Source organism: Phaethon aethereus (genome assembly GCF_964289735.1).
Source record: "Phaethon aethereus genome assembly, chromosome: 1".
In the NCBI taxonomy this organism is placed as follows: domain Eukaryota; kingdom Metazoa; phylum Chordata; class Aves; order Phaethontiformes; family Phaethontidae; genus Phaethon; species Phaethon aethereus.
The window spans coordinates 149,946,582-149,972,777 of NC_138575.1; the positions used below are offsets into that span (position 1 = coordinate 149,946,582).

At 43.6% G+C, this 26,196-nt stretch overlaps 1 protein-coding gene across 1 annotated transcript in view; it reads left to right on the forward strand.

Annotated features, from left to right (window-relative positions):
• The window catches only part of SLC9A4 (solute carrier family 9 member A4), a gene marked incomplete at its 3' end in the record, with an annotated part of 36,560 nt that overhangs the window by 7,828 nt on the left and 2,536 nt on the right, over nt 1-26,196 (forward strand). Inside the window, exons 3-11 of the mRNA XM_081996396.1 lie at nt 1,165-1,424; nt 4,578-4,795; nt 9,074-9,276; nt 10,077-10,163; nt 11,497-11,567; nt 15,323-15,484; nt 21,109-21,205; nt 23,225-23,356; nt 24,127-24,214. Of these exons, the coding sequence (XP_081852522.1) occupies nt 1,165-1,424; nt 4,578-4,795; nt 9,074-9,276; nt 10,077-10,163; nt 11,497-11,567; nt 15,323-15,484; nt 21,109-21,205; nt 23,225-23,356; nt 24,127-24,214 (1,318 nt within the window). The remainder of the gene's footprint in view (nt 1-1,164; nt 1,425-4,577; nt 4,796-9,073; nt 9,277-10,076; nt 10,164-11,496; nt 11,568-15,322; nt 15,485-21,108; nt 21,206-23,224; nt 23,357-24,126; nt 24,215-26,196) is intronic.

A 26,196-nucleotide genomic window follows, 5' to 3' on the forward strand; every position in this document is an offset into this window, starting at 1 on the left:
AGTTTTGGAGAGCTCCAAATTCTCTTCAAAACTGAAAGGTCACTTTCATGTGTTACACTCCCTGTAAACGGATCTGGCAGGACTTAATGTTAACTGACTGTCAGCAACCTCTAAGATCCTTTTATTACTACACCACTCATTACTGTGGAAACTTTCTATTTGTTTCTAAAAGATGGATGAAAGTGGAATATACTGAAGACTTTCCATCACAAATTTCTGCAGAAGAAAAGTATTGATAATAGAAGTATGGTAAACTTACCTGCTCTGAACTAAATGAAATTATCTTTACAGACCAAATTATATAATATAGCAAATTCAATCTTTCTTCTAATCTGACATTGTTTTCTTTGTATTTTTTTTCATTTCAAGCTTTCTAGTCAAAATACATTCGTGAAGAGTCTTTAGGCCATTTAGAGTGCCACAGCTTTTGGTTCCCACATTGAGATTGTCACAGAGTTCTGGGGAAGGAGGAGAAGTGGCATCAAACCCAAAGCATGTGAGGATAGAGAGGCTGTATTTATCTAGATAGAGACATTATGAAACTGAGGCTATCATTTTCCCTTGCCTTGCCTTGCCTTGCCTTGCCTTCCCTTCCCTCTCCTGCTTCCTTTCCCATTCCCAGTGATGTCTCAGGATTTTTATGCAACAAATACTATTGAAAAGCATTTAACAGTCCAGAGACCATCTAATGAAGTGTGTCCAGTCTACTGATCATACAGACAATGTAAATGGGATTTAAATAAAAAGTGTGATTCTTATTCACAGCCCTGCCCCATCCTGAGTCAAAAAGAGAACATGGAGGGGAGAGCCTGGGGTTGGCAAGGTATTCAGCTGGGCTTTCAATATCTGTTACAAAGACCAAAAATTAACTTTACCTTCAGAAAACAAAACAGTACTTTTCAGTTACTTCAATTGCATTTGATCCCCCAGAGTTTTACTCTTATTACATAACCATCTACCCTTCTTTTTTTTCCTGTTTTTCAGGGCACTTAACAGACCCCTAATTCTGAGACTTGTTAAGAACCAGCTGAGCTTTCAACTATTACTTTGCTGAGCTGTATAAAGCAATTTCAGTCATATATACACCCCCTCCCACTATGAAATGAGTAATCCTGCCAGGTGCTGAAAGATGCCTGACTGCTATCTCCTTATTTTCATGCGTAGGTTTTATATAACATCTTCATCGCCTTCACCCAGATGCACAGGTACGAAGAAATTGAATCCATCGATGTCTTTGCTGGCTTCGCTCGCTTCTTCGTGGTGGGGCTGGGTGGCATATTGTTCGGCATCGTCTTTGGATTTGTTTCAGCGCTCATGACTCGATTCACCCACAACGTTTCTGCTATCGAACCTCTGCTGGTCTTCATGTTCAGCTACCTGTCATACTTGTCTGCTGAAACCCTTTACATCTCAGGCATTTTGGCGTGAGTATCCCATATGGCTTTTTGGGTGCCCTCTCGAGGGAAGTGGCATCGTTGTGAGGAGGTGGTTTGCTCGAGGTTGGTATAATACAGGCATTTTCAGTCTCTGGCCCAGACATCTGCAGTGGATGGCTTCTAAGGGATCTGTAAAATGCAGTGGTAAATAGGAAAAGCAAACCCACAGGTAGCATAGGCATAGATGTACTACTGAGGAGTGCGTATCTGCTCTGAATTTTTCTTCAGATTTTTGCCCATTGGAAAAAGTTCTGCAAGCTGTGGGTAAAATATCAAGTGCTGCCACCATCTGTCTGCTGCCTCTGGCAAGATCAGCAGAATGAGGGAACGATCTGATAATAGATCTGTGTATCTGTATTTCTTTCTAAGCAGCATCACTATCAGATTACAAGAGAGATGAAAAGTAGCGAGTATGGAAAACATCATAAAGAACTTCTGAGTTCTTCCTTTTGGATACAGCTGTGAACATCAGCTCTAACACAATTTACTGGAATTACATTACATTTCATCAGTATCACTGGAACTGAGATTGGGCAAAAACAGGCAACCGAGAACATCAAGCACATATGCATTCATATACTCATGTATATAGATATTGACAATCATGTTTTGATGTGACCAGGATAGTTTGATACTGCTGTAACGCTGGGGGCTGCTTCCTTAAAGCGCTGTGATGGCATGGGTGCCCGCTGCAGAGAGAAAGCTGGCAGGTCTATCGACCTCTGTGACTGCGGAGAGGATGAGTATTGTGGGAAGGAAAGAGGATGGTGGCAGGAAAGGAGTCGGAAGAAAAAGGAAGGAAATGGGGGAGAAAGTGAGAGACTTTACGAGAAAACTGCTAGTAGGTGAATTTCAAAGATAGGGCAAACAGCCCCTCAGCAGGGTAAAGTGTAAAGAAATGGGAACCTGATGGTGGTAAATGCTCCGGCTAGAGCTGCTGCTGGCTGCGGCAGGCTCAGTGCCCAGCTGGCGGGTGGCAGCAGCCTTGCATGGCCTGTGTTGGCTCTGAGCTTGCATGCCAGCTCTTGTGGGCCTTGGTGCTCCAGGAAGGAGTTCTCTTTATTGAGGACAAATTGGTTTGAACCTAACAAATACAAGAGTGTGACTGTTGATGTCCAGACAGGTGCATTTACTCAGCTCCACCCATCACCTTCATTTCACAGATTCACAGAATGGTTTGGGTTGGAAGGGACTTTTAAAGGCCATTTAGTCCAACCTCCCTGCAATGAGCAGGGACATCTTCAACTAGACCAGGTTGCTCAGAGCCCCATCCAACCTGACCTTGAATGTTGCCAGGGATGGGGCATCTACCACCTCTCTGGGCAACCTGGGCCAGTGTTTCACCACCCTCACTGTGAAAAATTTCCTCCTTATATCTAGTCTAAATCTACCCTCTTTCATTTTAAAACCATTATCCCTTGTTCTATTGCAGCAGGCCCTGGTAAAAAGTCAGTCCCCATCTTTCTTATAAGCCCCTTTTAAGTCCTGGCAGGCTGCAATAAGGTCTCCCCAGAGCCTTCTGTTGCCCAGGCTGAACAACCCCAATTTGTTCAGCTTCAAAGCAGAACTGGCTTTGTAAAAACAATCTTTGCGGAATAGCCTTGGGAAGCAGTATTTGAATATTTAACCATGTTAAATAAGTAGATATACAGGAGATAGATATGTTTTTCTGAGCAATTAGACTAAGCAGATGAGTCTTGTACTATGTTTTGCATATCCAACACATTTGGTCTGATTGAGGTGACTGGCGGCTTCAGTTCAGCAGGGTTAGAACTACTGTGTAGTGAGCACTAATACCGCATAGACCCTCTCCTACCTGCACTGCCCAAAATACTACTTCCCTGCCTATTCATTACACTAGACTATATAGCGCTCTATTTCTTTTGCTTCTTATGTTCATTAGAGTGCTGAAACTATTAGTAATAAAAGAACATTAATATAATTGGGATTTATTATTCTTACTGCTTCATTAAGGAAATTATTGCTTATTTTAGAGATGGGAACTTATTGTCATCCTTCTGAATTATTGAGGAATTCATTCATTTTTCACTTGGATCATGAAAGTCTATTATGCATGTGTGTCTGAAAGTCAACAGCATTAAACATTAATGCCTAATGGCCTTGTCTTAGAGTGTCCTTGGACCTGCTAAATGTCTCAGCTCCACCAGAATGCTCTTGAGATTTTTTCAGTAGAAATTAAATGAGCAGCAACTATATGAAGTTTTATTTAATGAACAGTCAGCGTTCTCTGAATTCACAAGTTTGGAAAAATATCATCACAAGAAGCCCCCAAAGACTAAAATAATATCGGTAGAAACTAGATAGATGATGGAATATGTTACTAACATAGCACTCAATATATCTATTACCTATGATTATGGAAAATGAAGGGGGGAAGAGGAAACCCACTTCAGTAGGGATGCTCAAAGGCTCCTGCTCCATGTGAGTGTTACCAGCATCTGTGCTGGGTGGCTGCTGATGCTTCTGAAGCAGGCTCTAGTCTTCACTAGCAGTGAAGAGGTGGAAAGCATCCCCTTGCTTCCTTAGGCACATTCCCCACACCCTGGGTAACCAAAAGGCAGGAAGGACACCTCTGTAGGATAACTGAATGCTGTACAGCAATGGGCTGCTGTGGGAGGACAGTCGCTGAAGCTTACCCTGATCTGCTAAACTTTGGCTCCGCCATAAGATTACCACCACATTCTCCCACCACCACCTCAAAAGAGAAAAAGAGATGATCACTAAGAGGCAGGTTATGTCCCTCTAACTGATCCATTTGTAGGCTGGTACAAAACTGACTTACCCTTTGTTTGAGAGTCAAATATTTGGTGCTCAGTGGCTGTGTGTTAGGCATTCAAGATAAAATGGACTTTGAACTGGAACATGATACCCTCACTTCCTCGTCAGGAAGGCTGACTGGTTTGCTTCCTTTTTCCTGTATGCAAAATGGATTTGTAACCTGAAGTAAGATGCTCTTCTATCTAATGAGATAGCTAACTTTACTGAAGAAATAAGATGCTTCTTGATATTAGGAGGGTCAGAGGCTGGTGATGGAGAGTGCAAGTAATGAAGGCTTGAGGTTGCTCTTAAATGAAAAGGAAAACAGGTTGTGGCTGATCTTTGATGTTTTGTGTGGTACAGGATGACAGCATGTGCAGTGACAATGAAAAAATATGTGGAGGAGAATGTTTCCCAGAATTCCTATACCACAATAAAATATTTCATGAAGATGCTAAGCAGCGTCAGTGAGACCCTGATTTTCGTGTTCATGGGGGTGTCTACAGTTGGGAAAAACCACGAGTGGAACTGGGCCTTCATTTGCTTCACTCTGCTCTTCTGCTTCATTTGGCGGACACTGAGTAAGTCAGCTTTTGCAGGCAACCTGCTCTGCACCTCTGAGAGAAACCCTTTGGAACGAAGGTATGTTAGAAAAGTCCGTGCAGACTGGCATAACCACTTTAATAAGGAATTTGCTAGGCTTATGTTACTGACAAGTTAATTTCACAAATCTACACATGGGGAAAAAGTGGGGGGAAGCCCCCAAAAATTTGAATGCCAGTCTTCAAGCACAGACTTTATGATTAGGTGGGAATGGAATAATTTAAGCAAAATTAAAATATTACCATGATTATTCATATATAGGTATTTATATCTTAGTTAACTACATGCCCTTGGGTAACTGGACTTCATAATGATTTCATCGCACACTGTAATTAACTTACTAATTAGATAATGTACACCGCCACACTTCTGATGTTATAACACTACAGATCCTGGGTCAGGAGTGCCGGAGGCATTGAAAAAGGAGGGAAGGCAAAAATTAGCACTGATAGATAACTGAGCAGGGAATCCATTGCCTTCTTTATACCATGTCTAGGCCAACCACGCTATGCTACTGCTCCTCACAAGTGAAGTTTTAAACTTCTGGAAAAGAGTGCCTGTTTGAAATTACTCCGTTTCTACACACAGTATCTACCCATTCCTGCGAGGTCTCCTACTCCCTAAGCTGTGAGACTGGGATTCCTCCAGCATGGGCAGGACAGTTTATTGATGATGTACCATGAGCTGTGGGACACAATTTCTCATCTTCTCCTAATGTCCAGGATGGATTGACAGTAACTTTGAAAAAGGAGAAGGAATAAGAAGGCTGGTGGTGTTCTGGAGGTAGTAGCAGTCGTGGAAGATTTCTCATATGGGCTGCTTTTGTGCCTGTTAGACAAATTACTGCAACTGTGGAAGCAGAGGGGCAACACATTGCCATCTTCTCCCTCATCTACTAGTACCACCCAGCCAAACACTCTAGCTGACATAAGAAAAGAAAGAGTGACCTACTGGGTTAGACCAACCTTCTAGCGGTGCCTTCAACAGAGCCTGCAGGAGATGCTAATTAGGAAAGGCTTGCAAGCCTGGACACTTTCCGAGGTCTGTTCACCTCAGCATCTACAGTCCCTGTGTCAGGGATGTGAGAGTGTACAATCCTTGCTTATGCTATATAAAGGTCTTTGGACCTGTTGCCCATGAATTATGCCGTCCTTTTTTTGAACCTGAATACTCTGCATCAGGTTAAGTTACAACCACTGCAACAGAAAGCAAACACATTTACTCCTGGAGAGGTGATGAATTATGGAACACAGCCTACTCAGCCACTGTTATTTGTCACTTAAATTTAGTTAAAAATATGAGTGAATGATGTTTTTGTAATGAAAGATGTTTCAGACATAGTATACATGAGAGGGTCAAAAAAAAAGCTTATACAGGCAACCTTCTTTCTGACATTTTTTAACTTCTGAGTGCCTGAATGGATCATCTTAATAACATTCTTTTTGAATTTCAGTAGGATTTTTCAGAGGAATTTATATTTTTAAAGAAAATGAGATGGCAAAATATTGCATCAGGTGGCCTTGGAGGAGACATTCTGAGGGATGAAATTTAGGTGCCTACCTTGGCTAAGTAAGTCAGTAGGTTAGTTCCCTCATGCTTCATTTATAATGAAAGGGGGCTTCTCTGGAGTATCCTGTGGGGCAGAAATCTACATTGGCCACCTGCCACCACCTCCTCTAGCCTTCATCCCTTGTCTGTGTTCCCTTTACAAACAGAGCCCAGGCTTGAGCTCTGGGCATTGGCCCTGCATCATCGGCTACATTATTGAGGAGGAACAAGATTCATCAGGGCCAGCTATGCCCTAAAGGGGAAGGTAAAAAGGGGTTGAGAGGAAAAAGCAGATGATAGCTGCTGGAGACTGGTTGATGAATCAACTGGAGAATATGCTTTGTCTTCTCTACTACTCACAAAGGAGGAAGAAATGGCTGAAGATGTGAAGACTGAGGGCAGTCTTAACTGCAGTGACCATGAGACTGTGGATGCTAAGATCCTGAGAGGAGTGAGCAGCCGACAAAACAGCAGAATTACAACCCTGGACTTCAAAGAGTAGATTTTGGCTAGTTGATTTGGTTGATAATGTGGGAGGTGAATTGGCTGGACCACTGAGCTCAAAATACTGGTCTAGCTGGTGGCTAATGGCATGCCTCAGGGCTCAGTACAGGGACAAATATTGTTTCAGTGTCTTCATTAATGACCTGGAAGATGGAATGGAGTGCACACTGAGCAAGTTTGTAGCTGACACCAAATTGCAGGGAGCAGTCAGTATTCTGGATGACTTCCATTCAAAGGGACTTGGACAGGCTGGAGAAATGAGCTGACAGAAAGCTCATGAAGTTCAAGAAAAGCACATGCAAGGACTTACATGTGGGTTGAAATAACTCCATGTACCAGTACAAGCTTGGAGATTAGTAAGCAGATCTGCTTACTAGTCTGGGGAAGACACAGCACAAGAGAAACCTTATTAATTTCTACAAGTACCCCACCAGAGAAGAGGGAGAAGATGGAGCCAGACCCTTCTCAGAGGTGCACAGCAATAGGACAAGAAGCAACAGACACAAGCTGGAATATGGGAAATTCTGATTAGACAGTAGGAACTCATTTCTTACCATGAGGGTGATCCAATATTGTAACAGTGGCCCAGCTCTCCCTTCTTAAAGGTATTCAAGACTTGACTAGAGCTTTGAGCAACTTGATCTGATTAGCTCTGCTTTGAGTAGGGGCTTGGACTACATGACCTCTAAGGGTTCTTTCCAGCCTACAGTACTCTGAGTCTAACATTTGGGACCAGCTAAGTGTTGGCATCAAACATCTGAGATTAAGGTGCTATTTCTTAAATCTCTCAGGTGGCTTATCCCTCAGTCAAAAAAGAATACTAGAGCAGGAGGAAGATGTTGGCTTGACCCTCAAAGCCCATACATATTTCAAGACCTTTGACTTTTAAGCCTGGAAGCCCTGGAGGAAGACATTTAACCAGAGGAAGAACAGGAAAGAGGAAACCTGTGAAGGTTCAAGTATGTGCATCTGAACAGCTCTATTATATAGGGATGACACAAGTACTCAACAGTAGAGGTGATATGATTCTTGTGGGTTTACAGCAAAAAGAAAGTAAATAAATATTTTCTTGCTAATCCTGGACCAAGCATGGTAGCTCAGTTTTTAAAGGCTTACTTTTGGAGTCTGTATTGGAATATCCTTCCAATCAAGACAGAAAAAATGCTCTCCTGATAAAAAAAGCTATTTTGCTGTCACATGTCCATCCTTGTTTCAAACACCAAGGGGAGTGTTAGAGCTTTCCAGAGGAAGGCCAAAATATTTTCCACTAAATCATTTTTCCACTATATCATTTTCTCTGAAGCTTGAATAAAGTAAAGAGAATTGGCCTGAGGGCGATACCTCACATACGCAGTTTGAGTCTGGGTAGCTGATGTCTAGCATAGTTATAAGTAGCCAAAAAAGGTCTTATATGAAGTGGTATCCAGCAACCTACGTAACAGAATACTGCAACTGGCCTTATCTATAATAATCCACTGAGTTTATCAGTGAAAGTTGTGTAAAATAAAACCAGTAATTACCAGCATTTGCCAGCTTTTACTTCAGTTATGTAACAGTTTCAACACAAAACATAGGATATATATTTTGTATGGAAGATGAAGAAGATTAAGAGAAAATCAAGCAAATCATTAAATGCACTCTATAAAGAAAAGCTGCAGGCTGTCTGATTAATTTTAACTTTTATTAAAAGCAAAATGAAATTTGAGAAATAAACAGAAAATTAGAGACATGACAAACCAGAGGATTAAAAATGAAAATGCTATTACTCTTTGCCTTTCAGTGAACCTGTCCACAGGACTTGTTGGTAAAGCACTGTCCAAACACTTTGGGCAGATACTGTGCAGAAAGCAGGAAACATTGCAAGGGAATGCACAGGAAAAACTCTCATCCAGCGGTTTGTCTTGTCTCCAGAACACTTCAGAGAAGAACTGTGCAACATGAATATAGAAAGTAAATGATTTCCCTTAATCTCACTTCTAAACAACATAAGAGAATTTAAATCCTGAAGCATTTAGGAACCACAGTCTTTTCTAGAAGATTATTTCACACAAAACAGATTCAGCAGTTGGTCGAAGAGAAGCTCCGAGAACCCAGAATTGAAAAGAAAGGTCTGTCAACAGCTGCCCGAGACAAGAGGTTGTTTTGCGTTAAATATTTTCTTTTTCTCCTTGATTAATAACAGTTGTGTTTTTTTCCCTTCCTAGGTGTATTTGCTCTCTTCTACATCAGTAACAAGTTCCGAACTTATCCCTTCACCTTCAAAGACCAACTGATTATTTCCTACAGTGGCCTTCGAGGAGCCAGCAGCTTCTCTCTTGCATTCTTGCTTCCAGCAAATCTCTTCCCAAGAAAAAAATTGTTCATTACTGCTACTCTTGTAGTTATATATTTCACTGTCTTCATCCAAGTAAGTATATTTCTTCATGTATTGCTTTCATGTAATAGAGGTGACTGAAAGCTTCATAGTGAAGAGTGCATTGAATTCACTCTTGAACTAGGACAAGCTACCATATTTTATGGTCTGATTTAGCACTGCACTGTGTAATTACCCTTTCAGGGCTTTTTAGGTATTACTAAATAACTTTTTCAGAAAGTCGGTATTGAAAACCTGTGCCTTGCGGTAGCTGGAAGAACTGGATCTTCTAGAGGTCTTGCATCCCATGTTTTGTATTTTCCCATACTCTAGGGTGCCAATGGGGCACTACACACTTGTGGTTAAGCACTTCAATTCCACCAGAATGTTTCAGGAAAAATCATTTTGTTTCTATTTCCCCTTTTTAAAAGCTACATTGTAGTAGTGCAGTAAAGAGTTTGGAACAGCTGAAAATGGTTTCTAAGTGAAAAAAAAAAGCCAAAATATTTAATTCTGAAAATGTTGAAGTAAGAGGCTTCAGGATTGTAAGAACATCATAAAGGTAATGCTTTCTTTCAAGTGAGTGTTATTTTGAAGAAGTCTAGCAATGAGTCAGTTACTTTACACAGTTAAAACATGTCGACAAATACAAGCTCACTTTAAAAAAAAAGGTGTGCAATTTTTTTTAAATTTTTGAGTTTTAATCCTCTTCTGTAGCTCTCCATAAAAGTAATAGGTCATTCTTGTGTCTAAGACACAGCTTTCCTAATTGATTAAAATTAAATCTTTTTGCTTTCTTTCTGTTTTTTTTTCTAAAACATAATTAACATTTCAACTCATTGTTCCAAACGCAGGGAATCACAATTGGACCATTAGTCAGATATCTAGATGTTAAGAAGACCAACAAAAAGGAGTCTATCAACGAAGAAATTCATGTGCGAGTAAGTTTTTTTATATCAGTAGCTGGTATCCTAAAAAGGAGAAGACGAAGGTGTATTCCAAAGGAGCTGAACAGAGGGAAGCATTTAGTAGCACTGGCATCCAGTGGCTTTGGACACTGAATCCTTTTAACAACATTTGGAGGAAATCCTAGGCATAATTTTCTAATTTATATTCATAGTGATTGTCATATTATAATATCGTACCACAAGTGTCACGGTGTAGCAGGGCCCTTAGTTCTTGATCCTTGTGACTGTGGGAGGAAGGAAACATAACGCTAGCGTTTACAAAATACACTCGTCATCTTTCCCAGCTAGTTTTGTCAGATGTCTTTTTTGCCATCTTTTGACTGTTTCTAGACACACTGACCTTAAAAGTCTTTAATCAAGCTTTATTGAACTGAAATGAGTTGAAACATTGGTCTGCAAATTTCGTTTCAAATTATTCTGAATAATGATCTTTTCACCTCTCAAACATTTGCTTTAGCTCTCAAATTACCACTACATGAAATAACAGAAAGCTGCTTAAACTGACTTAACAACATTATACAAAATATACGTACATTCTTTCATTTTCACAATAGGGAATATATTTGAAATTAACAGAAACATTGTGCTTTAAAATTAAACATAAGCAGAGACTCTGCAAAATTAGAGCATCTCAACTGATTTGAATTTGAAGTGCATTTAATTCTTACTGTTTCAACCTTTACACTTAACTTGGAAAGGAATTTATGTTTTAAAAGCACCACTTATAACAATATGTATGTAAGAATTGGCCATTTTTCTGTCTGTTTCTATAATGCTAGAAACACACAAAAGTGAAAAACCTGGTAGTTAGCAGTGATAAACTTACCAGTCTCATGACAGTTTGCAAAATCCTCATAGGACTTGTCAGTCAAAGCAATGGTTTAGGGTATCTGGCCCTGTGTCCGTCTCAGGACAGTCACACATACAAAAGGGAAACTTGATTGACAGAACCAAGAATTTAGTTTTTGGTCTTAGTAGACAAAGAGGACCAGGCAATTTGGATGCTCAGTATCACCTTCCATTGGACATAGTCCTTTACTTGCACCTATATGTTGCTGAGTGATGGTGAGATGATAGCAGACTGACAGACCTGTCACCTCCATCAAAATATTGCCACTGCAGCCAAGCATAGGAGCTGCCACAGTGGGATCTTTGCCTTGATTTTCAGAGAAATGCAGATACTTTCAGAATTAACTCACATTTCCCAATTAAAAAAATCTCAAAATCCTGTCAACAATTGTGTATTTACAGTGACATTATTTTTTCATAATGACCACTTAAAATTTTTTCATGTTTGTTTCTCTAGTTGATGGATCACTTAAAGGCTGGTATTGAAGACATATGTGGACATTGGAGTCATTATCAGCTGAGAGATAAGTAAGCATCTCTTATTGCAACCTACTATAATAAAATAACATATCTATCATGTAAAATACAACAGGTAAATAGAATAGGAAATCAATCTTGTGCCCCATAAAGCTAAAATAGCATGAAAATATTTGGGACATGTGCAATATCTCTTTTTAAAAAGTGAACTCCTGAGTGACTGTTATCTCTTGGGAGTGCAGTGCTCATATATTGCCTGCTAAATTGCTTCTGCACAAACAAGCAGAAAATAAGCCTTCTGAAAGAAAAACATAGCATGGGAACTCATGTTGCAGATATCAGCCTGTGCATATAGCTTTGGCCTATATCTTAGATCCGTGGCAGCGCTCCTTTAGGTCTGGATTTAGAACAGAAGCTACGTAAGGTGTCAGTGCTTCACTGACTTTTGCTGAAAGCCTTCACAGCAAATATGATCCCTTGCTGGAGAATACAAATTCAATAATAATTAGTCACCTAGCCTTACAGATCTTTGCATTCAGTAATATTTAAAATAAGAGTACTGAAGGGAATGGTTGAATTTAAATATCCAATAGCATAAGCAGATACTTTCAAGCTAGTCTTCACTCATAGACACAGGACCTGCATTTGTGTTTTCTATAAGCAGGATGAGGTGGTTCTGTGAAGCTTTGTAGCTCTTCCAGGCATTGCCCAGAAGAGATGGACCTGCCATTCTGAGATGCCGTTCCCTTCACCTTTTCCCTAAGGGAGCCCTGTGACCATGTTGGCCACCACTGCAGCATGAGAAGGGAAATGTGGGGAGAGACTAATCTTCCTTTCCCACGAATACCTTATCGATACCTTTAGGCTTGCCAATGTGACGCCCGTCTACAAGAAAGGCCGGAAGGAGGATCCTGGGAACTACAGGCCTGTCAGCCTGACCTCTGTACCAGGGAAGATTATGGAGAGGTTCATCTTGAGGGTGCTCACAGGGCATCTGCAGGACAACCAAAGGATCAGGCCCAGCCAGCATGGGTTCATGACTGGTCCTGCTTGACCAACCTGATCTCCTTCTGTGACCAGGTGACCCGCCTAGTGGATGAGGGAAAGGCTGTGGATGTTGTCTACCTGGACTTTAGTAAAGCCTTTGACAGCATCTCCCACAGCGTTCTCCTAGAGAAACTGGTGGCTCGTGGCTTAGACAGGTTTGCTCCTTGCTGGGTAAAGAACTGGCTGGATGGCCGAGCCCAGAGAGTTGTGGTGAATGGCATTAAATGCAGCTGGCAGCCAGTCACAAGTGGTGTTCCCCAGGGCTCGGTTCTGGGGCCAGTCTTGTTCAATATCTTTATTGATGACTTGGATGAGGGGATTGAGTGCTCCCTCAGGAAGTTTGCAGATGACACCAAGTTGGGTAGGAGTCTTGATCTGCTGGAGGGTAGGAGGGCTCTGCAGAGGGATCTGGACAGGCTGCATCAATGGGCAGAGGCCAACTGTATGAGGTTTAATAAGGCCAAGTGCTGGGTCCTGCACTTTGGCCACAACAACCCCATGCAACACTACAGGCTTGGGGAGGAGTGGCTGGAGAGCTGCCCGGCGGAAAGGGACCTGGGGGTGCTGGTTGACAGCCGGCTGAATATGAGCCGGCAGTGTGCCCAGGTGGCCAAGAAGGCCAACAGCATCCTGGCCTGTATCAGGAATAGTGTGGCCAGCCGGAGTAGGGAAGTGATTGTGCCCCTGTACTCGGCACTGGTGAGGCCGCACCTCGAATCCTGTGTTCAGTTTTGGGCCTCTCACTACAAGAAGGATGTTGAGGTGCTGGAGCGTGTCCAGAGAAGGGCAACGAAGCTGGTGAGGGGTCTGGATCACAAGTCTTATGAGGAGCGGCTGAGGGAACTGGGGTTGTTTAGTCTGGAGAAGAGGAGGCTGAGGGGAGACCTTATCGCTCTCTACAAGTACCTGAAAGGGGGTTGTGGCGACGAGGGTGTTGGTCTCTTCTCCCAAGTAACTAGTGATAGGACAAGAGGAAATGGCCTCAAGTTGCGCCAGGGGAGGTTTAGATTGGATATTAGGAAAAATTTCTTCACCGAGAGGGTGGTCAGGCATTGGCACAGGCTGCCCAGGGAGGTGGTGGAGTCGCCATCTCTGGAAGTGTTCAAAAAACGTGTGGATGTGGCGCTTCAGGACATGGTTTAGGGGACATGGTGGTGCTGGATTAATGGTTGGACTTGATGATCTTAAAGGTCCTTTCCAACCTAGTGATTCTGTGATTCTGTGATTCTGTGATATGATGCTGTGGGCTAAAAGTTATCCCTTGTTATCCTAGCAATGCCTAGACTGCTGTACTGGAGTCCTCTGTCTCACCTTTCAGCACTGGACCCCAGTAACCCAGCCAAGGGGGTCTGTCGGGTCATGTGGCAACTCCTTTCATGACTGTGTTTCTCCTTATGGAAATCAAGAATTAAGAGTGGGAAGGAAGCAGCTGGTTTTCATCCAGTTCTCGTCCCAACAAGGAGTAATGATGTGAGGTGGTAGGGCACATACCTGGACCCAGAAGCTAAAATGTCTTCTTGGCTCTCACAGTACAGAGGTAGCTTCAGGACATCTGCTGGGACCACACTACTGTCTGTGCAGTCAACAAGCTAAACAGATCCCTGTTGGAGCATCAATTGAATTGAAACAGCCGCATTTACACATATCTCTGAGAAAATATCCCCTTATGTCACATCTACCCAACAGCTATGCAAAGAGAATTTCATCCAAACTAGCCATAACATAATGTTTCAGTTCAGGGGAAAATTAGATAAACACACTATATATGAAGACATTTAACGTAAGAAGATTGTATTAAAAGGTATTCCCTAGACTTTCCTACGCAACTTTAAAGACATTTAGTATATGTATATCAGAATTAATTACCTAAGTGGTGACACTCCAGGGAGCTTTCTGTTACATAGGAAAACATAAAGAGCTCTAATCCCAGTGGAAACATTTGTGTACCTATCTCTGCTATTAATGTATAAAAACTAGCTGTTGTTAAGAAGAAATGTACAAACTCTAGAGCTTTTGCTAGCATTGTGGAACTTATTACCTTGCTGTGGTAAACTGTTCATTTGAAAGAAACATATAAGAAGATCTGTTGTTGTTCTGCTAAACACCTGCCTGAATGCCCATACCTGTTCCAAAGCACACACACATTCACATTCAAATTACGCCAACATTAGTGATATTTTACAATCTGCAGCATGCGAGCATATAGTATTTTGTGGTCCATTCAATTTCTCTGTCATTCAGAATACAAAGGAATGTATTTTCTCTGCTCTGATTGTCAGAATTAAAAATTATCAGCATCATAATGGGCCCAGACTACTGTAACTGCTGGGCCATTTAGAGCCCCATTGGTGGCTGGCTGAATAGGCCAGGATTACTGTAAGAGCAGCTGCTGCTGTTATGCCCTACTAGAGTACAACATGTGTACAAAAGCGTGGAGACTGGCCATATTCTTTTCCGACAAATGTGGTGGCGTTATATGCAAACACGCACCCAGCCCTCTTTTATGCTCTGATTGCAGCTTGTTTCTTTCTTTTGTCTGATGGGCTTTGTAATCTCCCTGGACCAGTAGACCATGCCAAATGTCCCCTAAAGGTCTCCACTCACTTGGCCTTCAGGAGTCCACAGGTGCCTCCAATTTGGATTCAGTTCCCACCACTGAATTATGTATGTGTGCATTTGAATGAAGATCAGCCTGTACCAAAGAAATAAAAACACATTTCCTTTTTTTTTACACTTTGATTTTAATATCTCTTCTGCAGATTTAAGAAGTTTGACAATAAGTATTTGAAGAAAATCTTAATTCGGGCGCACCAGCCCAAATCCAGCATTGTGTCATTGTACAAAAAGATGGAAATAAAACTGGCCATCGAGATGGCTGAGAGTGGCATGAAAATTTCAGAAGCATCCACAGCTTCTTTACAGTGAGTACTAACCTCCTGAGATTTGCAGAGCAGGGACAGGAAGGAAAGGGACAAAAATGAGGAAATGCCCAATGGGTTTTATGACTTCAATAGAAATATAAGAAAAAAAAGAAAGTTATGAAAAGAGAAGTTGTTGTTTTGTGCTGGCATTTTGATGCTCATCATATTTGAACTTTGGCTCTTTATTCACAGACTGAAAATGACAACCAGGGACATTTTCTTTGTTTCTCTTCAATGATGAGCAGTTCTGAAGAGGAGTCATGAGTCAGGGGCGGAAGCCACTCTGGCTGCTTTAAATCACAGCAGTGGTTTAAGGTGGCTGCACCTGCCACTTAGCTGGCCAGTGGGTTTTGGTCATCACTGCTAGGTGCTGAGAGACCTGCAAGACAGCTTAGAGCACAAGTCTCGACATAATTATCTTAATCACAAATTTTTGCTGTGAGCAGATTTCCTTTGTAGCATTTGCAATTTTTGCTACTTCAGTTTGCAGTCCAACAAAGTGTCTTGCCATATTTTGATATATTCGTATTTCCGTACGAAATTTGTACAATAAAACATTGAAAGCAGTCCTGCCGAGAAGGACTTGCTGGGTATTGGTGAGTGAAAAGCTGGACATGAGCCGGCAATGTGCACACACAGCCCAGAAGGCCAACCACATCCTGGGCTGCATTCAAAGCACGTGGCCAGCAGGTCAAGGGAGGGGATTCTGCCCCTCTACTCCGCTCTGGTGAGACCCCATTGGGAATCCTGCATCCAGCTCTGGAGCCCTCAGCACAGGAAAGACATGGAGCTTTTGGAGCGGGTCCAGAGGAGGCCACCAAAACGATCAGAGGGCTGGAACACCTCTCCTGTGAGGACATGCTGAGAGAGTTGGGGTTGTTCAGCCTGGAGAAGAGAAGGCTGTGGGGAGACCTTATTGCAGCCTTCCAGTGCTTGAAGGGGGCTTGTAAGAAAGAGAGAGACAAACTTTTTAGCAAGTCCTGTTGCAATAGGAGAAGGACTAATGGTTTTAAACTGAAAGAGGGTAGATTTAGATGAGAATATAAGGAAGACATTTTTTATGTTGAGGGTGGTGAAACACTGGAACAGGTTGCCCAGAGAGATGGTAGATGCCCCATCCCTGGCAACATTCAAGGTCAGGTTGGATGGGGCTCTGAGCAACCTGATCCCGTCAAAGATGTCCCTGCTAGTTGCACGGGGGTTGGTCTAGATGACCTTTAAAGGTCCCTTCCAACCCAAACCGCTCTGTGATTCTGTGATTCTATGAAACAGTAATGCAACTTGGCATCAGATAGACCAGGGCAGAAAAATGGTGGGATCTCCAGAGCCATCATGGAGGGAACTACCCTCTAGGAGAGAAGGCTGTGCAAATCTTCACTCCTGCATACTTTAACTGCTGTGCATGTATTTATCCTCACTTTGCAACCCACTGTCCAGAGTGTGGGTATTGCTAATGGTACTTGCCCTCACAAACTCTTTCCTAGGCTCCCACTGGCCACTGTTGCTGTTACTGCCTGCTGTCTGCTGCTCCATCCTTCAACCCCTCTCTGTTTTGCAGCAGCCTCTGGCAGGCCCCAGCATATTTTCTGTTTTGAATGGTCATCTCAACCCATACCAGAAAGTCCAAATACCAACTGGACATTAAATTAAAAAGTCTCTTGAAACTTTGGCTTAATCATGTCAAGATTCATCTGCTTTCTTGAAACTGATGTCAGCATGCAGCATAAGACCTATCCCTTTTCCTTCTAAATCATTCTTTGCTGAACGGATGACATTAAAACAGATTGCGTGTATCTCGGGTTCCTTTCTGTCTGCTGTATTCCCTAACTGTTCTGAGCCAAGAGAAAATGTGCAAGGTTGGTAGACCATCTATGGCAATCAAATGACATTCCTCTTCTTTTCTTGAGGGAAAGAGAAAATAAGACAAATTGCTTCAGCATAGTTCAGAAATCCTCTCCTGAGCTGAGAATTTAGATTGAAAAATATCGTATAATAAACAGCTGATATGATGGACTAATTTTTGCCAGCTCTACTCTGGCTGTAATTGAATTTTACTGTGCATCAATCTCTGATGCACAAATTCTTCTACTGAGACAGCCTTTTTAAAAGTGAAGTGTCAGCTTCAAAAAACAGAGTGCAGCCTGTGGCTCAGAAACATTCTGATTCTTGGAGGCTGTGAGCATGTTCTAGGAAAATATATGTTTTCCCTGCTCTGTTCTTTGATAGGTGTCCGCAGTTGAGCACTGGAGGAGGCAGGATAGTGAGCTGGTTGTTGGATCTTTGGTCTGAGCCACTGCAAGCAGTTCTTACATCTCTGTTCTCCTGAGCAATTAAGTGAACCTCCTTAAGACTAAAAGGTTTCTAAATTAATTTGTAAATGGTTGATTGTTATCATTGAGATAGCTTGTACCTAAATTCCTTGTCTTCAGTGAGGATACAAAAATCTGGCCATGAGCAAATGCAGATTTGAAATAAAATTCCAATGTATGGCATGTAAAGCAATATTTGCAGTGCCAGAGTAGTGAGAAAACTCTCTCACTAGCAGTTCCGATCAGATCTGCAGCCTTTAGGCAGGTGAAAAACTCTGTAACAATCAAAGCAGGCCTCCATTGCTGTGAATTAGCATTATTCTTAGAAACTGCATTCATGCTGGTGTGATTCCTGTAGGTGGAGTGGGTGTCCAATATACAAGTAAATATTTCCAGTGCGGACTGGAGAAATTTGGCCATGGACTGTGCAACAAACAATCCACATTGGAATGAAAATTGAGCATTTTGTTATGATGTTTTAGAGAATATAAGTCTTAGAGACATGGAGAGAAATGGCAAAAGCAGAGTCAAGCACTTATTATCAAAACTGTGTTTGTATGGCTGTTTTTTGGAGGAAATATGCCCGTTGGAGAGAGATGGTTTGATGCTGAGCTTACTTCATGTTGGTTTCATGTTACTGCAATACTGACTTTGGCAAGAATAAATCTTAGAAAGTATCAATACAGTACAGATCAGAATCAAGTGCCATGTTGTCATCTGTGGTGACGCAGTTGTGCAAAGGTTGTGCCTGATGAATGTTACTTCCTTCACAGGACTAATGAAGATTGGTGGAGAGTTCACAAAGTTCAAAATTTTACATATAATATATAAAAAACAATCTTACAAGGTTTGTGGAAGGCATTTTATTTCCTCCATGTATCAACTGGAGTTGGAGAAACTCCTTGTTTAAAGAAGAAAGAAATAATGTCGTGATACTCGTTACAAAGAGGCAGTCAGTTTTCATGGCATATTATCATTTCAGTATTTTCTTCATAAATGTATCTCCTGTGCTGTGCTTTGTTGTAACATGCTGGAAGTTTCAATAAGAACAAAGAAATAGTTTTAATAAGGTTTGCTTTATGGGTTTGGTAACATACCAAACTTGTTTGGGTTTTTTTGAAAGTTCTTTTTTAATGTATTGTGTATTGCAAAGTGTAAAAGCAACCTGTTCCTTATTACCATACCTGTGCATTGTTATCGGTTGGGTAGGTTAATATGTAATCCCATGAAAAATATACACATTTTTTATTTGTGCTCCAGAACAATACAGACTATCTTCATGCTGTTTGTTCTCTTGCTACACCAGCTCAGCTGAAACTCAAGGAAATGTATTTATTCTATTTAAGTCACTTTAAGAGCAAAATGATAAGCCTTTAAATGACTTGGGACTGGCCACTTCTGTGCTGGCATGTGGAGGGGGTCAGGTATGCAGCTGGAAAAGTAGAGAGATTATTTGACGTCTTCCTGGTGGACTTCTGCTTTCTCCTATGTAGCTGCTTTCCCCTATTTATTCCCAACTGGAAGGTATAAAGACCCCATGGAGACATTCAGTGAAAGTGCGGGCCAGAGAGACCTCCAGGGCCAGACTTCCTACCATGTCAAAGCTACTTGCATCAAGTATGTCAGTTTGATTTGCATTAATCAAATGAGCCAAGCCTGTATTTTATTGACCACCACTTGCTGACAGGCTAGATGGCCATTAGTCCCCAGGGGCTGTGCTTGTGTTTGCTTTCCCAGGTGTACCTAGGGTCTCCCTGTTGTCCAAAGGGACAGCAGCTAGGGGCTGCTGGCAGCAAAGAGACTGGTTTCCTTGCTGTGAAAAGTAGCATACATGGGCTTTCCCACAGCCTGGGACATGCCAGACCCAGCACAGAATAAAGGTGCATTACAGCTAAGCCTGGAAACTTGGTGGCATCCCTGGATCCTTTCAGTGTTATCCCTGAGAGCTGAAAGCAAGTGAAAACGCAGCAACCAAGCAAGCAACCAACCAGTGAGCCCACACAGCTGGCCTGGAATTAAGTGGTGGTGATGGTCTTTTTTCCCTGATGGAAAATACCTAGCTTTGTTGTTGTTTCTGTTGTTGAGACTGATGAATGTCAGTTAAACATTCAATGGGAAGGATTTATCAGGGCCAGGATAAGATTTCTGGTCAAATCCAGCAAGGAAGTCTTTTTCTGTCACTCTGGCTTGCCAATAGCTGAATGGTAGACTCATGAGTCTCTCACACCTCACTGAGATTCTTGACCTGTTGGTTACCCCAGCCCTACCTCTAACATCACACCTTAACCTACTGTCCATGTCTCTCTTTTTACTTCATGAAAAATTTGGCAGATCTCAGTTTTGGTCTGATGCAGAATGAAAACACATTCCAAAACCTTGAAACGTATCAGGAATTAATTCTTCTATTCAAGGGAATTTGGACAGGGCCAGACCACCAGTCGTCACTGTCTACTTGATGGTAAAAGGCAATAATAGGTAGAATCCAGGCGGCTCGTGATGGTCCTGAAAGGAAAAAAACAGAAACAATATGATGAAATCAGACTGATTCATCCTGGATTATCACTCTCTATTTCCCTTTCTTTTCTTGGGAATTCAGCCAAATGCTAACTCTCACACAGATTGACCAATTTAGCAAAACCAGTTAACATTTCACAGCAGCCCTCCTCCATTGCCATGCTAGTGAAAAAGCCAGGCAGCTACAAGTGACTGTGGGATTCCTGTCACAGTTTGTTAAAAACATGACGATGATTATCTTTTAGGTAGTTCTTTCATTTTAAATGGAGAAACAGGCTCAGTAGTAAGGAAACCCTTTATGTTCTCCTCACCACGGGCCAAGACTCTCGAACTCCTTTGTTGGCATGTGCTTTAGTTATTAAGGATTTGCTGTACTTTCTCAAAAGAGTTAAAACCATTAGGACTGCAAGGCCCAGACTAGCTAGACCATGTTGAAGAACGTTTTAAGGCAGAGGAGGAAACTTGCAATACCTTCCTGATCATATAGCTGGTTGTTGCCCAATTTAATCCTTAAATACAAACTTCCTTATGAAGCTTTGAGAAAGAAAAGGAGACTTTCTGCTGCCAGATGCATGACAGCTTAGGGCCCATTCTGACTACCCAGTATGTTGGTAAAAGCCAGAAAAGAGCAAAACTGACTTTTTTTTATTCATCTTTGGAAGATTTTGTGGTGTTACCGGTCACTGAAAGGCTCTTCACAGCCTTTTGTTTTAGCACTAAAAATAGATCAGGCATCATTTCATGCGAATAGTATTTCATGAACTCATTAATATAATATTTAAACGTCTCTTTTATTTACAGGAGCGGTAGAAAGAGGCGTGTGCACAGGCTGTCCCCCGCAGAGGTGGAGTCCATGAGAGATGTCCTGGCACATAATCTGTACCAAGTGCGACAAAGGGTGCGTAAGCGACCTGCCGTCGCTCACTGTTTGCAGACGGAAAGCCCCGGTTTGCCCTCCCCGTGCCACAGCCACGGCGGGTGGTAGCACCAGGACCGGCCCCGGGGTCACGCTGGCAGGAGACGCGGGCCCGGAGCCCGCAGCCGCTCCCACCCGGGAGCTGCACCGGGAGGGGAAGGAGGAGAAGGAGCTTAGAAAAGGCTTAGAAAAAAGGTTGTTTTTTTTCGCCCCCATCAGCTTTTCACGCTGACGGCTGCGCGAAAAGCCAAGACAGTCTGTAGAGGTCAGGCTTCCCCCGCTGCACAGCCACCCGTGACTCGGGAACCGCCTTCCCGAGGCTGCCAAACATCCCCGCGGGGAGTCTTGAGGTCCCAGGTCCTCTCCCCGGGCGGCGTGGGGCGGCGTGGGGCGGCGTGGGGCGGCGTGGGGCGGCGTGGGGCGGCGTGGGGCGGCGTGGGGCGGCGTGGGGCGGCGTGGGGCGGCGTGGGGCGGCGGCTGGGCAGAGGATGGCAGCAGGGCTCACGGGAGGCAGCGGGCGGGCGGTGGCCAGCCGCAGTGAAACTCGCCTGTGGAGGTGGGTGGACCAGCGGCGGTAAACACGGCGTAGCCGAAAATCAGGCTGGTGAATCCTCCCTCTGTGTGGGAGCAGAAGTTTACCCTCGCCACAGGAGGAAGGAAAAAAAAAAAAATCCACCTCCTCTGGAGCTTCACTTTACACGTTTGGGTGGGTTTTTTTCCCCGTAAAATGGGGGTGATAGTACGGCAGCGAGGCTTTGTTTTGCAGAAATGTGTACTGATTCTGATGCAGCCCGGTGTACAATATCTACTTAATCCAATCTTGGCCCCGGAATATATGACTGAGTGCTCTCCTACAGCAACGAGTGGTAGAGGACGTATTACAGTAACCTTGAAATTACACAGATAAACGGTGCTAACTCATGTAACACACATTTACTAGAAAATGCTAGGCCCTGCTCATTTAAATGTCTCATTATTAGTATGATATTCGTTCCTAATATTGTTTGACTTGCCATGGCCAATTATCCTTATGATATTAATTTCTTATCTTACCAGCAACAATTTGCATATATAGCTTCCTCTTAGATAACTGAAATGAACTGTCTCTCTTCAAAATCAATTACACTAATGACTATTTGCACCAGTCACTTCCTAGGTGGTATTGAGAACTGTGTGCTTTTGGAAATGAAAAATCAGAAGTAAAATAATGCCACTCAATACTTTACTTTCAACTGTGAAGGCCTGGTAATGCTCTGGCTCACCAGACCAACTTTACAGGGACCCCTGCAAGTGAGACTGAGATCGGATTCTGCTTTTTAAGCAGGTTTATAAACTTAAGCAAATTTTTCTCTTTAAGGCAGGTAATTATTTCCCCTATTTCACAAGATGTATGCAATAAATTAGAAAGCTTGTCCTAAAAGATGCTCAGTTTTAGGGTAATGTTAAGGTGTAGTTTGTCCAAGTATGGAAAGAAAACTCAGCTGTGCATCTCATTCTAGAGATGTACTCTTCTTAACATAATCTTTTGCTGTGGGGCACATCTGCAACTTGTTCCTGGCTCAGTAATGTTAGCACCAAGGCTCGGTGGTGGGTTAGCCAGCTATCTCTCTCTTGGGACCTGTCTCAGATCTGTAGCTCCCAACTAGTGATGAGAAGAGGGCTGACAAAGGGAGAGCAAGCCCAGAGATGTTAACAGCCCTGTGTGGGTGGATATATTTTTACGGTACATTTCAAGCAGGCATGGGTCTATCAAAAATGGCGTCAAAATGTAACCCTTGAGGTCTGAGACTTACAGCTGTGTTCGCGCTTCCTCCCATCTTGCTCTGCAGGAGCGAGGTTAGTGGGAGGCTGCATTTTTCCACACGATACCAGAGCGAGCTGTGGTGAGTTGGTGGCTGAGCAGGGGCAGGTGTTCCCTTCGCCCTGTGGTTGGCCAGACTGCACAAGGTTATTAACATTGCAAGTGCAAAGAGAATCAACCGGGTGTATTTTCCGTTTCAGGCACCGGCATACAGCCGACACAACTTGCCTACCAACACAAATGAGAAACAAGCCCAAGAAATCCTCATCCGTCGGCAGCACAGCCTGAGGCAGAGTTGCAGGAAGGGAAACAGTTTACCTTGGGGTAGACCGGTACCTGTCACGTAAACTACTATTCATGTAAAAAACGCTTCTGCTTCTCTCTAAATAAGGAAAGAGACACCCATTTTTATACGCTTTTCGTAATAATTAAAGTAGCTACTCTCCCCGATGTCCTCATGCAGCACCTAAGAAGAAAGAGCTTCACTTAGCATGTGGACAGCAACAGGTTTATATCCTACCTCTATACATTGGTCAGAAATCAGCTACTATGTCTGTAAGTAGTAAAATAACTCAACTTGCATTGTTTTGGCATGTGCAAAACATAGTATAATTGCAGCTGTGTGAATTTGTGGATTCACAAAAGGCCTGATGCAAAGCCCCTTGACACCTTGCACTGGCAATTTGGGCTCTCAGTCAGTAAGAGTAAGATTTGTCAGACCAAATGCAGGCATTGGGTAGCATAGACACAGCTGAGATAATCACAGTTAAGGAAGAGAAATAAGTTCTTACTGCGTATATTAATTTTATTTGAAGTTGTCACCTGAAATCCGAAAGGTGACTCTTAGAAGAACGTATTTCCATTGACTGTAGAAAAAACCTAGGGCTATTATATGACGCAGACGTTTTCACTGGAGCTGATGTTGAGTTCAACCCACCCAAGCCAAGCATCGATCTTATTCATACCTCTCTAAATTTGGCTGTAAAGGTGCAGAGGCACAGAAGCAAAAGCATATAACCATTCCTTTTTACCATCCTACCAAATAAATGCAAATTGCGGAGGCAATTGCGGGCACTGAACACATTTCTGTCTCCATACGCAGGCTAGCACCATGGGCATACGCTACCTCTCTTTGCCTCAGGGCCCCAGCCAGCCCACTAGACGGAAAGCCAGGCGTGTTACTTCTACAGGTAATGGAAGTGCTTTACTTTGTATCCTACTCCAGCAGTGAAAGAAACGTGGCCAGTTGCTCGGTGGATTTAACAGTACTAAACGAATACTCCCATGGAAGTCCTTGGCCTCTTTAAATGAGCTACGCCCTTCTCCCCTATCTGTTTTATCTATGTTGTTTATATGGTCATTACTGCTGCAGTTTCTATCTCATTCCAGCACCGCCTATTTTTCTCTTTTCCCCTCTTGCACATATATTCCTGCGATTCCTGCAGTTTGGCTTGGCCGTGAGGGCATCCGTGTAAGCCCGAGAAAGCAAATTATCTGTTCCCTGCTGCCCCCAGACACAATGGCATGCAAAAGTGTCAGGAGTTGCTGAACCCGTAGCCCAGTCGAAGCGAGGCTGCCGCAGCTCCGTGCCCCCAGGTCCCGTCGGTAGCCCGGCCGAGCAGGTACTCCCAACAGGCACCCCCCACCATAACTGAGGGTACGGGTAGGCACGGCCAGACACGCAGGGCAGCACAGACAGGGCACAGCACTCATGTAAACACAAACAGCACCAGCGGCCTCAGCCTGGTCGCCTCCCTGGCTGATCGGTATGATAGCTTGTTAGCGGAAAATTATATATACACACCTGCTGTCCCCCGGCAGCTGGCCTTAGGCACACACTCTGCCCAGTAGCTGGCCCTGGCCTGGACCCTCCATCTTCCCAGTTGGTGGCACTTGGTCATGTGAACCCTTGGAGAAACAGCCCCACGGCAGCTTCTGGTACTCAGAACTACACACATGCGCGCGCGCACACACACACATGGATGGTCTTCCACCCCACCCCATGCACTGTAGATCCCTCCAGTAGCTGGTCTTGGACACCCAATCTTCCCCATAGTGGGCTCCTGGATCCCCTGGTCTCCCTGTGCCCCACACACAGGGACACACATGTGCAAACAGGTCTTTCTGGTACCTGCTCCAGATTATAGCCTTTGCAATGGCCAACCACAGACCCCATGAGCTCTTCAGTCCCTGGTCTGGATTTCCTGTACCCTCCAGTAAGTCAGCTCACAGACACTGCTCTCCTCAGTGTCCGTCCCAGACTCACGGTGGCTTCAACAGTCGGTTCCCAATACTCCTGTCCTACTCGATGGCTACTCTGGATCAGTGGTTGCTGGTGATTTCTCATTGACATATGCACCCACAAAATATGCATGCGCCCCAGTGCCTCCAGCTGCTGGCACTCAGACCCACACACACAGTATAGGAAGTACACAGTATAGGAAGTACACAGTATAGGAAGCTGCTCACCCAGGAACACAGTCAGAGGTGGAGTTGAATGAGACGACAGGAAAGACTGTTCTGATCAGGCACAGGGCATTGCCAGCCACATGTACTGACCAGCCCCCGTTTACATGCAAGCAGCCCTTTTTGTCCCCTTTTTTCTCTATTTTCCTGCACATGTTCGTCCCCAAACTACCTTGATCCCTTCCTTTCCCTGCCTTTGGTTCCTGCCCTAAACATCCCATCGTAAGTCCTGTACAGTCCCAAAATGCTCTCCCCCGGCATCCCACAAGGAGCCCCGTACTCAGCGGCTGTCCCCTCTCACTCCGTGAGGTGCCCCAGGGAAAGTCCCCGCTGGCTCATCGCGGTGGGTCTCACCCTGCCCGCGGAGCTGGTCACCCCCGTCATGGGTGAGGGCAGGGGCTCAGGCTCGTTCCTCTGACTGAGGGACTGGGGGGTCCCCTTCCTTGCCCTTGTGCCTCGGGGCTCCTCTGTGCCTGTGGAGGTGAGCCTCTAATCACATAACCTAACAAAAAATCCTGGCGGAATCTGTCCCCAGGCAGCTGGTCTCTTCTCCCCTTTTCTCAGCTTGCTCTCTCTGAGCATTTCTGTAGTAATACTGGTATTCCTCCAGAAAGTTATCAGCCAGTCTCCGGTTATCATATGTACACAGCAAAATGCAGACCCATCCTCACTCACACTCTAAGTAAGGAGACAGAGGTTAGGGATG